General features: G+C 36.3%; 1 protein-coding gene across 4 annotated transcripts in view; it reads right to left on the reverse strand.

The window, feature by feature from the left end:
• Positions 1-210: 210 nt before the first annotated feature.
• STXBP5L (syntaxin binding protein 5 like) overlaps positions 211-12,683 on the reverse strand; it is a 475,147-nt gene continuing 462,674 nt past the window's right edge. For all 4 annotated transcript variants that reach the window (XM_033211089.1, XM_033211087.1, XM_033211090.1 and 1 more), the window contains 4 exons: positions 12,045-12,210; positions 9,389-9,500; positions 6,360-6,580; positions 211-5,852 (listed from right to left, as the gene is read on the reverse strand). In XM_033211089.1, coding sequence (XP_033066980.1) covers positions 5,811-5,852; positions 6,360-6,580; positions 9,389-9,500; positions 12,045-12,210 — 541 coding nt within the window. In that variant the 3' untranslated portion in view covers positions 211-5,810. The remainder of the gene's footprint in view (positions 5,853-6,359; positions 6,581-9,388; positions 9,501-12,044; positions 12,211-12,683) is intronic.

Consider the following 12,683-nt stretch of genomic DNA (forward strand, 5'->3'; position numbering starts at 1 on the left):
ATTAATAAATTCTAGCAAAACGTGTGAGTTTTGCAAAGTTGTATTTGATAGATTTGCTGTACATTGCTCTCCCACCCCCTCCCTGCCTTTTGAAAACAATTACACTTTGCAAAACCATAGTTCATAGTGTTATAAATGGGTCTTACCTCTGTCCATATGTAATCTTGGCAAAAATCATTAGTGCATGACATCATGACATAAGAGAGCATCTATGTACAAACATATACAATTTTATTGATATCTCTACAGACTACAAGAATTTTGTTCAGTATAGTCACAATTGCTGAGTGCAACAGAAAAATAGTAATTTGTCATTTTCTGAAAAGATGCAAAAATTCTGAAGATGAAAGAAAGATACATCAATGATGTCATCTGTTTCTTATTTCCTAGAATAAAACATCACATAATTAAGTACTAAAAATTATAGGTTATTAGAGATTCTGATCCTGTGTATAATTGTCCGAAACCACCACCTAGTTTATTTTCTGGCTTTGCAGTCAAGAAGGGTGGGCCAACAGCAGAGGGAAAGCAGTATGAGGGCGATAACTCTGAGTTTCTTCTCAGTATGTGTTACTGCCTTTGATAGGCTGGATTTTCCTTTTTTGAAGGTGTAAGCACCTTTCAGGGCACTGGATGTCATATAGGAAGTTACAGGTATTCTTTTCCTTTAAACACATGTCCAAGAAAATAAATCCAAGTGGCCCTGGGAGCTTTTGATTGAGATAACAATCAAAAAGGAAGATTTGTTCTTCCTTTTTGCCAAGACCAAGTCCAGTGAAATATACCTACAACAGAACAGGTACCTGGTACCCATGTCTCCTCCAGAAGAAGAATGAATAATAAATTTGGACCTAATTTAGCAAATGATTGTTTTGAGAATTTCCACTGTCTAAATATGAAGAATTAGTTTTCCACTTAGCTTTATATGCTGTTGTATATACTGTGCTACTTCTGGTATCTTGTGATGTCACATGTATAAGACAGTTGAAAAAAAAAACAGACCTTTTAATTGGAATAATTGATGGACAAGTCACATACGAGAATATCACAAAGACGGTTATTAAGAGTTAATGGGGCATTGCCTGGTCAGAAGTTCCCAAATACTTTTGTTCTGTGAGACATAGAGAATAAATACCATTACAATATCTTACATCTAGCCTTCCCTGACCACTCAGAACTGGGGCTGGAGCACCAGCCAAGGCAAACAAACAAGTTTTCCTTAGTTGGCCATAAAGCAGTGATAATCACCTTTGGCTGGACATTAGAACCACCTTGGAGCTTTCACAAATATTGGTATCTGGTTCCCACTCCAAATGATTTTAATGTAATTGGGAATTTTAAAATTTCCTGAGGCGATTCTTATGTAGAGCCAAGGTTGAGAATCACTCCTCTAGATAAATATGGAAATCAAAGCATCTGTGCATCTGGTTCCTTAAAGCCTCTTTCACTTCACTGTGGCTCCCATGTCCTTTCTCACCACAATCTTCTTGCACCAAATTGGTACTTCCTCCTCCTTTTCTGAGACAGACCTTACCTATTCTACATTTCATGCTTTCAGGGCTATGTTGTCTGCAAATACACACACTAAACTTGTTATGTTAACAACTATGTTCTCTGGAATGGTTCATTAGAGGTACTGCTCAAACCAAGTACACCACAAGTATTTCTGGCACCCACGACAGTGTGCATGTGAAATAGTACCCAGCCAAAAATGGAGTTGCGTGACAGAGGACAGAGGAAGAAGCTATGAAAGCTACCACGTTTCTCCTGACACAAAGACCAAGACCTGATACATTTTGACTTCTTTTGGCATTGCCCTGTGTGAGCCAACATGGTCAGGTTACAGTTCTTTTTTCTCATAGCATCAGGGTGTAATCACACAGATATACTCCCAGTTTGTCCCAGTGATCCTAAGCCAAGGAGAGGATTTTTAGCTTACTTTTCTAGATTGGCTTCATTTTTCCCTTCTGCTTGAACATAAGAGTCTGTTTTAATCTTCAACCAATCTTAGGCCTAATCTGATTCTTTTTTCTCTCAAAGTCATGGTGATCCCTTCATGTAGATAAAGTATAGATGGTACCTTTAAAACTGGTACATTGGTCACATAAAAAGGGACTCCAACAGTAAACTTTTTCCTTTCAGATCCCTAACAACTTTGAGGGGAAATAGTTGGATTTTGATTTATTAATTTGAGAGTCACTTTCGAAATATTTGAAAGAATTATCTTTATGACTGAATCACTGGAAAACATCTCATTCAGTTCTGTCACTGTCCTTCCAAAGTTCCAGTCGGACAGTGATCTTGACAGTGATTGGGGCCCTAAAGTCTGGGGCTCAGTGAAGTGTAAGAAGCAAAGTCAGTAGTACTGCTTTTGTAGGCGATTAAAACCAATGAGGAATCAATCATTCCTCCCTCCAAACTCCAAGATTAATGGATGATTTCAAGGTAGGGATTATTGCTCACGTTATTATCAGAGAAGTACTTCTAGCTTCTCATAGATGAATAAATGAAAAGGCCCATTTTCTGCTGTAACACTAAAAAGGCCTTATCTTTTGAGGAAGTCATAGGGAGACAAGGTCAACTTGTTGGGACTGTGGTTTGCAAGCCTTATCTTCTGATATCGCTTTAGCAGATAAAGTGTAATTTTGATGGTAACTAAGGCTCAGAGTCACTTTCTGTATCATTGTCCACGTTACTAGGAGTATTTTTCTTATGTTCCAGAATAGAAGAAAGATAGGAAAGATGAGACTATGCAAAGGATTACATGGATCAACAGTACTCATTTTCTAAAGGTAAGGATAAGATGATGATGGTAGTGGTGGCGATATGTGTGTGTGTGTGCGCGCGCGCTAAGGTCAGTGCAACAGAACAGAAATGTTCAAAGAGAAAAATCACATCCACATTAGATTCTTCTTATTGCTGTCTCTTTGAATTATAAAAATAATTTTGATACAGTAAAACCTCATTAATTTGGATTCCACTAACCAGGAGTTTGTGAGATGAAGTACCCTTACGTTAAGGAAGGGCTTATAAAAACAATTTTGAAAGACACGTTTAAACTACTTCAAAGAGCCTTTTCTTTTCAAGCATTTTAGAAGCACCTGTTTACTTCCAATTGGTGTGCTAATTATAAACTTTTGATCTATTCACTGAGACCAAAGTTTTAAGCACTTCTACAGTGAAATACTATAATGTCCTTTTTGATATTTTCTCTGTGTGCCTTAAAATATTCTGTAGTTGTTATTTTTCACTGATTCCTATACGCTTTCTTCAAAATTGTATTTTATTGCATATGAGCCACACATGTAATTTTGGGTATAATAATTTTTCTTGCTAAGACATTGTATACTTATTGTACAGTTTTATACAACATATATTACATATTCACACAATCTACCTCTTTGTATGATGTAGAATAGTGGCTATAAACTGGGAGAAATTTTGGCCATGACATTTCGATTGTCATTACTAGGAGGTTCCTACTGGCATCTAGTAGACAGAGGCCAGGGATGTTGCTAGCATCCTGCAATACACAGGACAGTTCCCCACAATAAAGACTTTCAGCTAATAGTGCCGCTATGAGAAATCTCGATGTAGATCAAGTTAAAACAAGTTAAATCTTATTGAGGGCTTCAGAGATACTCATCAAAGGTACTGCTACTTTGGACTGAATTTCATTATTTCTAAAATAAACTAATATTTTACTCTTTTAGGTTTTTTTTAAAATACAGAAATGATAAAGTATTTGTTCTGAAAATCAGAAAACTAAGTCTTTGAAACTGATGGTACAAATAATACATTGCAATTTGGCCACTAGTGTTTTCTAGATCCTAATCTTAAGTTTCTTTAATATTTTTACCATATAATTTTATAATTCTATACATTATACAGTCATGTAATATCTGTGTTTCCAAGCTGGATTCTGTTACCATAAGGCTGTTCACAGGAGTCTGGGAGATTCACAGACAGGCTTTTTTAACAAGAGGATTCAAGGACTCTGAGAAATGCTGTCCTAGTGTACATTATCTTAACTCTTTCACTCATCTTTGTTCTTCTCAAAATTACTGAGAACATTGTACCACTAGAAACATTTGCTAGAAAGTACAACTTCTGGCAAAAAATTAGACTATAAAGGAAATAAAAATACCTTTTTTTTGGCTAATGAAATAACCTGAAATTCAGGAAAATTGTGAAGTCTTAACACAAATGTAAATCCAATAAGACCTTGATTAACAAAAATGCAATAAGCCAAAACCATAATTAAAAATTTTCTTGAATAAACAACATATTACAGGATGGGTCCTGGAATATGTATATATACATTCCTATAACTTTTGACTTCCAGAATCATGTGAAATGGTAGTGTCTATTTGGTTTTGATTCTGGTACTTTTCTGGTGAGTTATGATAGATACCTTGTATCATGTTAAGGATATTCTTTATTCCAACTTTAAAAGAGTTTTTAATAAGGGACAGGTGTTTGGCATCTATTGACATAATCTGGTGGCTTATATTATTTGACCTAGTGACAAAAACATTGATTTTGTATCATTAAACTCTTTATGTATTTCTGTTGTCTATAATGATGACTGAGGGCAAGATAGCAAACACATCACTATATTTTATAAAGATTTCCAGTGGTAAGTATAAAACCGAAAGGTATTTTCTAATGAAAGCCCTTGTAAATCAGAAATGTCATAAATCAGAATCCCTTTCCCAAAACATTAACTGAGGTTTTACTGAATCACACTAAAGAGAATGACCAGTTTGGTTATCTGGTTTGGTTTGTGAATATCAGGCTGCAAGAGCACCTTTCGATTGCAGACCCTACTGTGTTTGAACAGTAATATACTGTGTAACTGGCAGACAAGGATACAAATGAAGCTTTTAAAATATATCACTTTAGAAACTGAAATTGGGGTGTCTGAAATTTCCCTTTTTGTGAAGTCAGTTCTCATAGCTAACTATTATTCCTATAGATTCCCCAAACCTACTACCAACTCCCCTATAGAGTACAAGCCAGGCTGAAGAAAATGCTTTGAGGTGACCCAACCCTGCATGGTTTGTGCTAAAAACAGCAACCCATTCTGAAGGTGATAGAAATGAAAATAATTGTGTTGGGAATAATTTACTATACTGGCAATATTTGATTATGACAGAACTGTGAATGATGTAAAACATGGAGAGAGAACATTAATCAGACTCTTGCCACAAGAATTCAATAATGTTCTAGTAAAATGATGAGGAGAAAACTCTGGGTTCTTGTTTTGTTTTGTTTTCCTTTTCAGTTGGGTATGGCAAATATATTTGAAATGCACTGACATCTTCAAATGCAGATTTTTTAAATTGTTGAGTGTGGCCCAATTGATAGAAATAGTTTACCATGAATCTTTTTTTTTCTTCTATCACAACATGCTTTTTTTTTTTCTTTTCCTCTTAAGATGTTAATTTATCATGCAAAGATTTGTTTTCATTAAGTGCATTAATGCTTTTGTTTGTACAGGAATTTTCAAATCAAGAGGACTCCCCGTAGTTCCTAAATATAAATCCTTATCGAATGACATGCCAAGATGATAGCTCCATTCCACATGGGAAAAGGCAAATTCAGCCATATCTTGGGATTTTAACCAGGGCTCCAGCCTTTGGGTTGTACAGCGTCTCTGATACATCTCCTTTATGATAATTTCAGATTGACTGTAAATGGAACATTTTGTAGAAGAAACTGCCTTCTAGCAGTTGAATAGTGATGCTGGGAATAAATTTGGTTTCCCTGAATATGGTTTCTCAAAGCAGTCACAGCTTCTTTAGGAGTTAGAATTGGTACCACTTCTTATCCTTGTATTTCAGCATTAACTGCAAAGAAAAAATAGCTACCATAAGATGCTAAAATACTTTAAAAGTGCTATTTAGAGCAAGGCCATTTTGAGCTAATCATGCAAATCTAATCTCAAAACTTATAATCAAACTGAATGGCTTCTTTTATTTTGTGAAATAAAGTGCATATGAGAAAGATTTTAAAAATAAGCTGTAAAGACTCAGCTGATAGAAAATGATTTTTCATGACTCAGACAAAATGGAGGATGTGGATCCCAGATGTATGAGAACCAATGGATAATTTTCTTTATTCCCTAAGGTAAATAAGTATCGATACATTAAAGTATTTAAAAAAAAAAAAAAAAAGCAAAAAACCTTTTATCTCTCAAGCATTGGGGGAATTATAATACTTAGAAGAGATCCAGGCTACCATGATTCTCATACAGGATTACTTATGTAGATCTCTGTTTAAGCTTTCTTGTTCAGAGCCTAAATGCTTAAAGTTACTCCTGTATGGAGATGTCTGTATTTACTTAGGCAGTTTACCTCATGTGCATGTTTGGAAAATGCTTCTGCACTGGTCATCATGCCTGCAGTTTTCTCTTCCAGCTCTCCTAGCCTCTGTCCTCTTTCATCAAGTGCGATTCGTGCACGGGTCAGCTCTCCCATCACCCCTCCAGCAGCGCCTTTCACCCCTTCTATACTACCTGGTCCAGGAATGTGTTGCGCAAGGCTGCGGGATGCTTTTCCTGCTGAAGCTTCCCCAACTGAGAATATAAGCAATAGCAATTTAAAACATTTTGTCAGTAATTCAAACAGTCAAGCTTGTCACCAAGACAAAGAACTAATATTACATTCTACTGTCATAATTCTCCTTAAAAGAGAGTCATATATGTGTTTGGAGATGTTAGCACTTAAGAAAAATGCTGAGAAAGGGACAGTGAGATATATTGTTATCATAGGCCTTTTGTATGTGTGTGTGTTCCATACAAGATGGCATAATTGCATTTCTTGATGCTGAATTGGAATATTCAAATATGTGACTTCATATTTAAGCCATATTAATGTCTCTTCCAAGCTTAGGCCTGATCATTTGCTTAAATTTCTGCCTAAGTTTTTATTTCAGACTTCTCTGTTCACCTTCATATATAAGCCTTTCTAGGCCTCAGGTTCTCTTTCTCGCTCTTTCTCTCTCTCTCTCTCTCTGTAAATACTGAAAAATGGGGTATATGAATATATGAATGATGGTTACATATGATAAAAATTTGATTTATAAAACAAACATAACATTTACCCATATAAGTTACATATGTTAAAAATTTGTGGCTGGGCACAGTGGCTCACGCCTGTAATCCCAACACTTTGGGAGGCTGAAGCAGGCAGATCACCTGAGGTCAGGAATTCCAGACCATCCTGGCCAACATGGTGAAACCCTGCCTCTACTAAAAATACAAAATTAGCTGGGAGTGGTAACACGCGCCTGTAGTCCCAGCTGCTCGGGAGACCGAGGCACAAGAATCTCTTGAACCAGGGTGGTGGAGGTTGTGAGCTGAGATCATGCCACTGCACTCCAGCCTGGGTGACAGAGTGAGACTTTGTCTCAAAAAAAAAATGTGATTTCTAAAAGACTAAAAGAATTTGTCAATCACCTACAAAGCTCAGTTTTATTCAATTTCAATGAAGTGAAAAAAATTTTCTATAGACAGGTCTTGCTATGTTGCCCAGGCTTGACTCGAATTCGTGGCATCAAGAAATCCTCCCACCTCAGCCTCCCAAGTAGCTGGGACTACAAGTGCATACCACCACAGCAGCGCTCAATAAAGAAAAATATTTTTAAATTGAAAAACAGCTATCAAAAATTAGCCAAGCATAGAAGTACGTGCCTGTAGTCCTAGCTACCCAGGCGGCTGAGGCAGGAGGATCACTTGAGCCCAGGAGTTTGAGGCTGCAGTGAGTTATGATTGTGCCACTTTACTCTAAAGCCTGGGCAACCAAGTGAGATTCTGTCTTTTAAATTTTTTTTTAAGAAAAAAACAGCTATTTTGGCAGAAATTTAGTTAGAATTCCCAAGGATGTAATATTGGAATGGATTCTAGATTTTTTTTTTAATAAGAGGGGATGGAATCTAATTTTTAAAAAATAAGAGCCTTATTGAGATATAATTCACATAACATTTATCCATTTAAAGTGTACAATTCACTTGTTTTTAGTGTATTCACAAAGTTGTAGGAACATCACCACTATCTGATTGCAGAACATATACGTTACTCCAAAAAGAAACCCCATGCTCATTGGCAGTCACTCCCTGTTCCTTCCTTGCCTCAGCCCCTGGCAATCATTAGTCTACTTTCAGTCTCTCTGAATTCTAGACCTTTTATATAAATGGAATCATACAATATGTGGCCTTTTTTTGTCTGGCTTCTTTCACTTAGCAAGATGTTTTCAAGGTTTATCCATGTTGTACCATGTATCAGTACTTCATTCCTTTTCATGGCCAAATAATATTCTGTTGTATGAAGGAACCTAGATGTTTTTGCATAGTTAAAAGTTCCAGAGAAAGAGAATTTGATCTATACTACCAAATGATGGTAGGATATTCTGGAAAATACATTCATACCTTCTCTCTGAAAATTTTCCCTAGTATCTTCCTATTATTTAAAAATCTACCAGTGAGGCTAGGTGCTGTGGCTCATGCCTGTAATCCCAGCACTTTGGGAGGGTGAGGTGGGCAGATCACCTGAGGTCAGGAGTTCGAGACCAACCTAGCCAACATAGCGAAATCTCGTCTCTACTAAAAACGCAAAAATTAGCCCAGCATGGTGGGCTCCTGTAATCCCAGCTACTTGGGAGGCTGAGGCAGGAGAATCGTTTGAAGCTGGGAGGCAGAGGTTTCAGTGAGCCGAGATCAGGCCACTGCACTCCAGCCTGGGTGACAGAGCAAGACTCTATCTCAAATTAAATAAATAAATAAATAAATAAATAAATAAATAAATAAATAAATAATCTACAGCCTGGGTGACAGAGCAAGACTCTATCTCAAATTAAATAAATAAATTAATAAATAAAAATCTACCAGTGAGACTTTGATAAACAGTAATACTTTTTGATTTTATCATCAAAGTCTCACTGGTAGATTTTTTAAGTAATTTATTCTGTAGGATTGATAAATCTTACATTCTGAATAAGGAATCTGTTTTCCATCAGTGATTAAAGTCAGGCAGATTCAAAAATCTTTTTTCCAGACTTTGTTTGAATACCTTCACATTGCCATGCAGGTATGATCTACTTGTAAATGAGATATTTATTAGCTTGCTCATTATTTGTATGAATTATATATATCATTTTTGTTACACAATTTCCTAATATGAAGTGACCACTTTTTTTCATGTTTGGTAAATGCAAATAATTTTTCTGGTACAGAAGGAAACAAATATTCAAACTTTAAGATAGAAGCAAAAAATATGTAGTCTAGAATTTGAGATCACATATTACATTAAGTTACACACACACATACACATACACAGAAACATGTCTTCTATTTTGCAATACATTTTTACAATCAGGAATTTACTCACAGAGTTCTTCTCTGTCAAATGTTTGTCCACTTCCACCAAACAGTCCCTTAAGAAAGCCTCTGTTTTGAGCTTCTGGTGTCTCTATGGGAGTAAACAAATCTCCTAGCATGTCCTGTATCAAATTCAAAGAAAAAAGCATTAAAAAATCAATTAATATACAAAAAGGTAACACTGTGGTATATTAGGAGACATCATGAAAAAACAGTGTGCTTTTCATATATTTTCATGGTGATTTTTGCTGTGCTCACAGTTCTCCCTCTGGCATTTCTTTTATTCCTCCCCTTCTATAGTAACAAACATTCTAAAATTTTCCTTTATCTGTCCTCTTCTCTTCTTCCTTCCACCAAAGTATGGGAAGCTAGTATATCTACCCTAGGATTAATTTCCACCTGTGCTCAATAATTACCACTAGACTTCTGATCCTTTTTCAGTCACTATAGCCTCTTTTTTATCCTGGTACCCTTCCCTGAACCAAGCATAGACTGCCCTATGAAATAGGAAAGCTTTGATGGTATGTGGAAGGTTGGATCTATTTTTGTAGGAATACAAAATTATAAAATGATTAAAGATAATTTAAATGAGTCAAAATAGGCAGCTACTGTATAGGGTGAAGTACAATTGTTTTCAATATTTGGTGAGCTTTACAATGACTAGAGAAATGCTTGTTAGAAACGCAGATATCTAGGCTGCATTCCACATGTATGAAATCAGAATCTACATAGATGTACTCTCAGTATCTATATTTTTACCAGACCTTACAGGTCTGGTAAAGCAGACCAAAGTTTAGGAACCATCAGTGTGGAGAAAGGAACTTAGACTAAGTCAGGAGATCTGTGACCTAATATTGGTTTCCTATAAACTTCCAGTATGATTTTAACTTCATCATCTCCCCTTACCTCTACTGAGACTTGTGCTCCTCCTCCTGAAGCCCTTCTCTTTGGAAATGGCACCATCATCTATTTGGTTCCCCAAGCCAGAAACCAAGAAATGACTAATTCCTTTCTTTCCCTCACTCCTATATCTAATAACCCTAAATCCAGCTGATTACACTTTATAGCTATTGAATCTGCTAACTTTTCTCCATCCTCATGCTTCCTGAAAACCAACTGCCATGCTATAACCAGAATATTTATTTTAATAAACAAATCTGCTAAAACTTTTTAATGACTTACCACTGCCCTTGGGTTAAATGCTATAATAGATTCCTTAGGGAGCTTACAAGGCGCTGCAAGATCTACCCGACTAATTCTCCAGCACAACACCTCCACTCTTTTCACTTCCCAATTCTGCACTTTCTTGGTAGTATCCTTAGCCCTGAGGCTTTTGCATGCCACGACTTCTGTTTAAAGTATCTTACCTTTTTCATCCCCAACCATTCAGTCACCTGGATAACTCCTATTTACTATTTGGAAGTCAGTTGTGCCCATAATCCTTCTCTAACTTCTTTTGATTAAGGGACACACAAAATAAATATATATCCAGTGAGTTAGAATTGGGCATTTGTCTCTGATTGTAGCAGTATGCATAGACTAGAAACAGGATAGCTGTAAAGGTTTATCTAACCTTGAGTAAGGATAGTCACAAAATTTTTAAAAAGCACGTTAGAGAGTCAACTAGTTAAACTGCCTCCCTTCTGCTCCATCAACCCAGGTGTCCTTCTTCTATGTCTCCCCAGTACTGGCACAGCCATATATAGTAGTTTCCACAGAGTAGTGTGATTGTCTGTTAACTTCTGTCTCTCCACACTGACAGGCAGGGTCTTGTATCTTATTTATTAGCATGTTCCTAGAGTCTAGCCAAGTATTAGTTCCTAGAGTCTAGCCAATAAATATCTGTAGAATGACAATGGTGATGATAGTAATATTTATTATTATTATTTATTTAAAAAAAAAATACTATATTCCAGGCACGGAGCTCAGTCCTTTACATGAATTCTTACTAAATTCTGACAACAATGCTCCAAAGTAGAGCGTACAGACAGGTTAAGTAAAATGCCCAAAGTCACACAAATGGAGGAGCCAAAATACAACTTGAGTAGTTCAGAGCTTATGCTCTTAACCCCTATATTATAATAAATATGTTTTAGTTTTCTTATTTGTAAAATGAGGGGGTTTAACTAGTTAAATGTCCAAGATGCTTTTAAAAAATGTTGTGACCATTCTTAAGCAAGGTTAGACATTTATATCTATTCTGTTTCTAGGCTATGCTTACTGCTACAATCAAAGGCAAATGCTCAATTCTAACCTACAGGACATATGTTTGTTTTGTGTGTCCCTTAATCACAAGGTTTCTTCAAGAGTTCTTGAACTCCCTGAACGGTATGGAAAGTTTTTGTATGTACATACATATTTTCCACCCTGAGGGGAGAGTTTATAATCTTTCATAAGATTCTCCATGGGCAAAAACAATAAAATAAATAAATGAAAAGATTAGCTATTAATGTGAATGATCTTTGCATTGTCTCCCTCTTATCATTTCTGTGCAATACCTAGAACTATACTAGAAGTTGGTAGGCTCAAAATGAAGAATATATGTTCAAAACATGTTACTGGAAAGGCATGTTTATTGTCTGACCTAATATTTTAGTTTTTAGACATCTTTCTCATTCTCTCAACCATGTCCAATGTCTTTTTCATAAATGTACCTCCTGACCTACCTGTAGATTATCACACATTTCTTGGCTGTATGTTAACCGCTGAATTTCTGTAGGAGAGACGAGGTATAATGCCTGTCCTTCATTGGTAAAACAAAATGTTCGTGCTATCCTCATGTCTGTCAGTGGCAAATAATTAACATCCAACATTGGGCGAAGACTAGGTAGGCTGAATGGAAAAAAGTAAATCCATATATCATATGCAGGTTATTAGAAGCAGATCTTTACATAAAAACAGCAATTTTTATTCTACTATTTTATGGTTGTTTCTTTTTTTATTATTATTTTTATATTTGTCTTGCTCTGTCACCCAAGCTGGCATGCAGTGGAGTTAGCTCACTGCAATCTCGCCTTCCAGGTTCAAGTGACTCTCACGCCTCAGCCTCCTGACTAGCTGGAACTACAGGTGTGCGCCACCACACCTGGCTAATTTTTGTATTTTTAGTAGAGACAGGGCTTTGCCATGTTGGCCAGGCTGGTCTCAAACTCCTGACTTCAAGTGATCCACTTGCCTTGGCCTCTTAAAGTGCTGGGATTATAGGCATGAGCCACCATACCAGGCCTGGTTGTTTCTTCTTATCTTCAAGGCTCAGTGGTAATAAACTAGACTTTCTTTTTTTCTTTTCCCGTTTTTTTTTTTTT

Source organism: Trachypithecus francoisi, unplaced genomic scaffold (genome assembly GCF_009764315.1).
Source record: "Trachypithecus francoisi isolate TF-2019V2 unplaced genomic scaffold, Tfra_2.0 Lachesis_group0, whole genome shotgun sequence".
Taxonomy (NCBI): Eukaryota; Metazoa; Chordata; class Mammalia; order Primates; family Cercopithecidae; genus Trachypithecus; species Trachypithecus francoisi.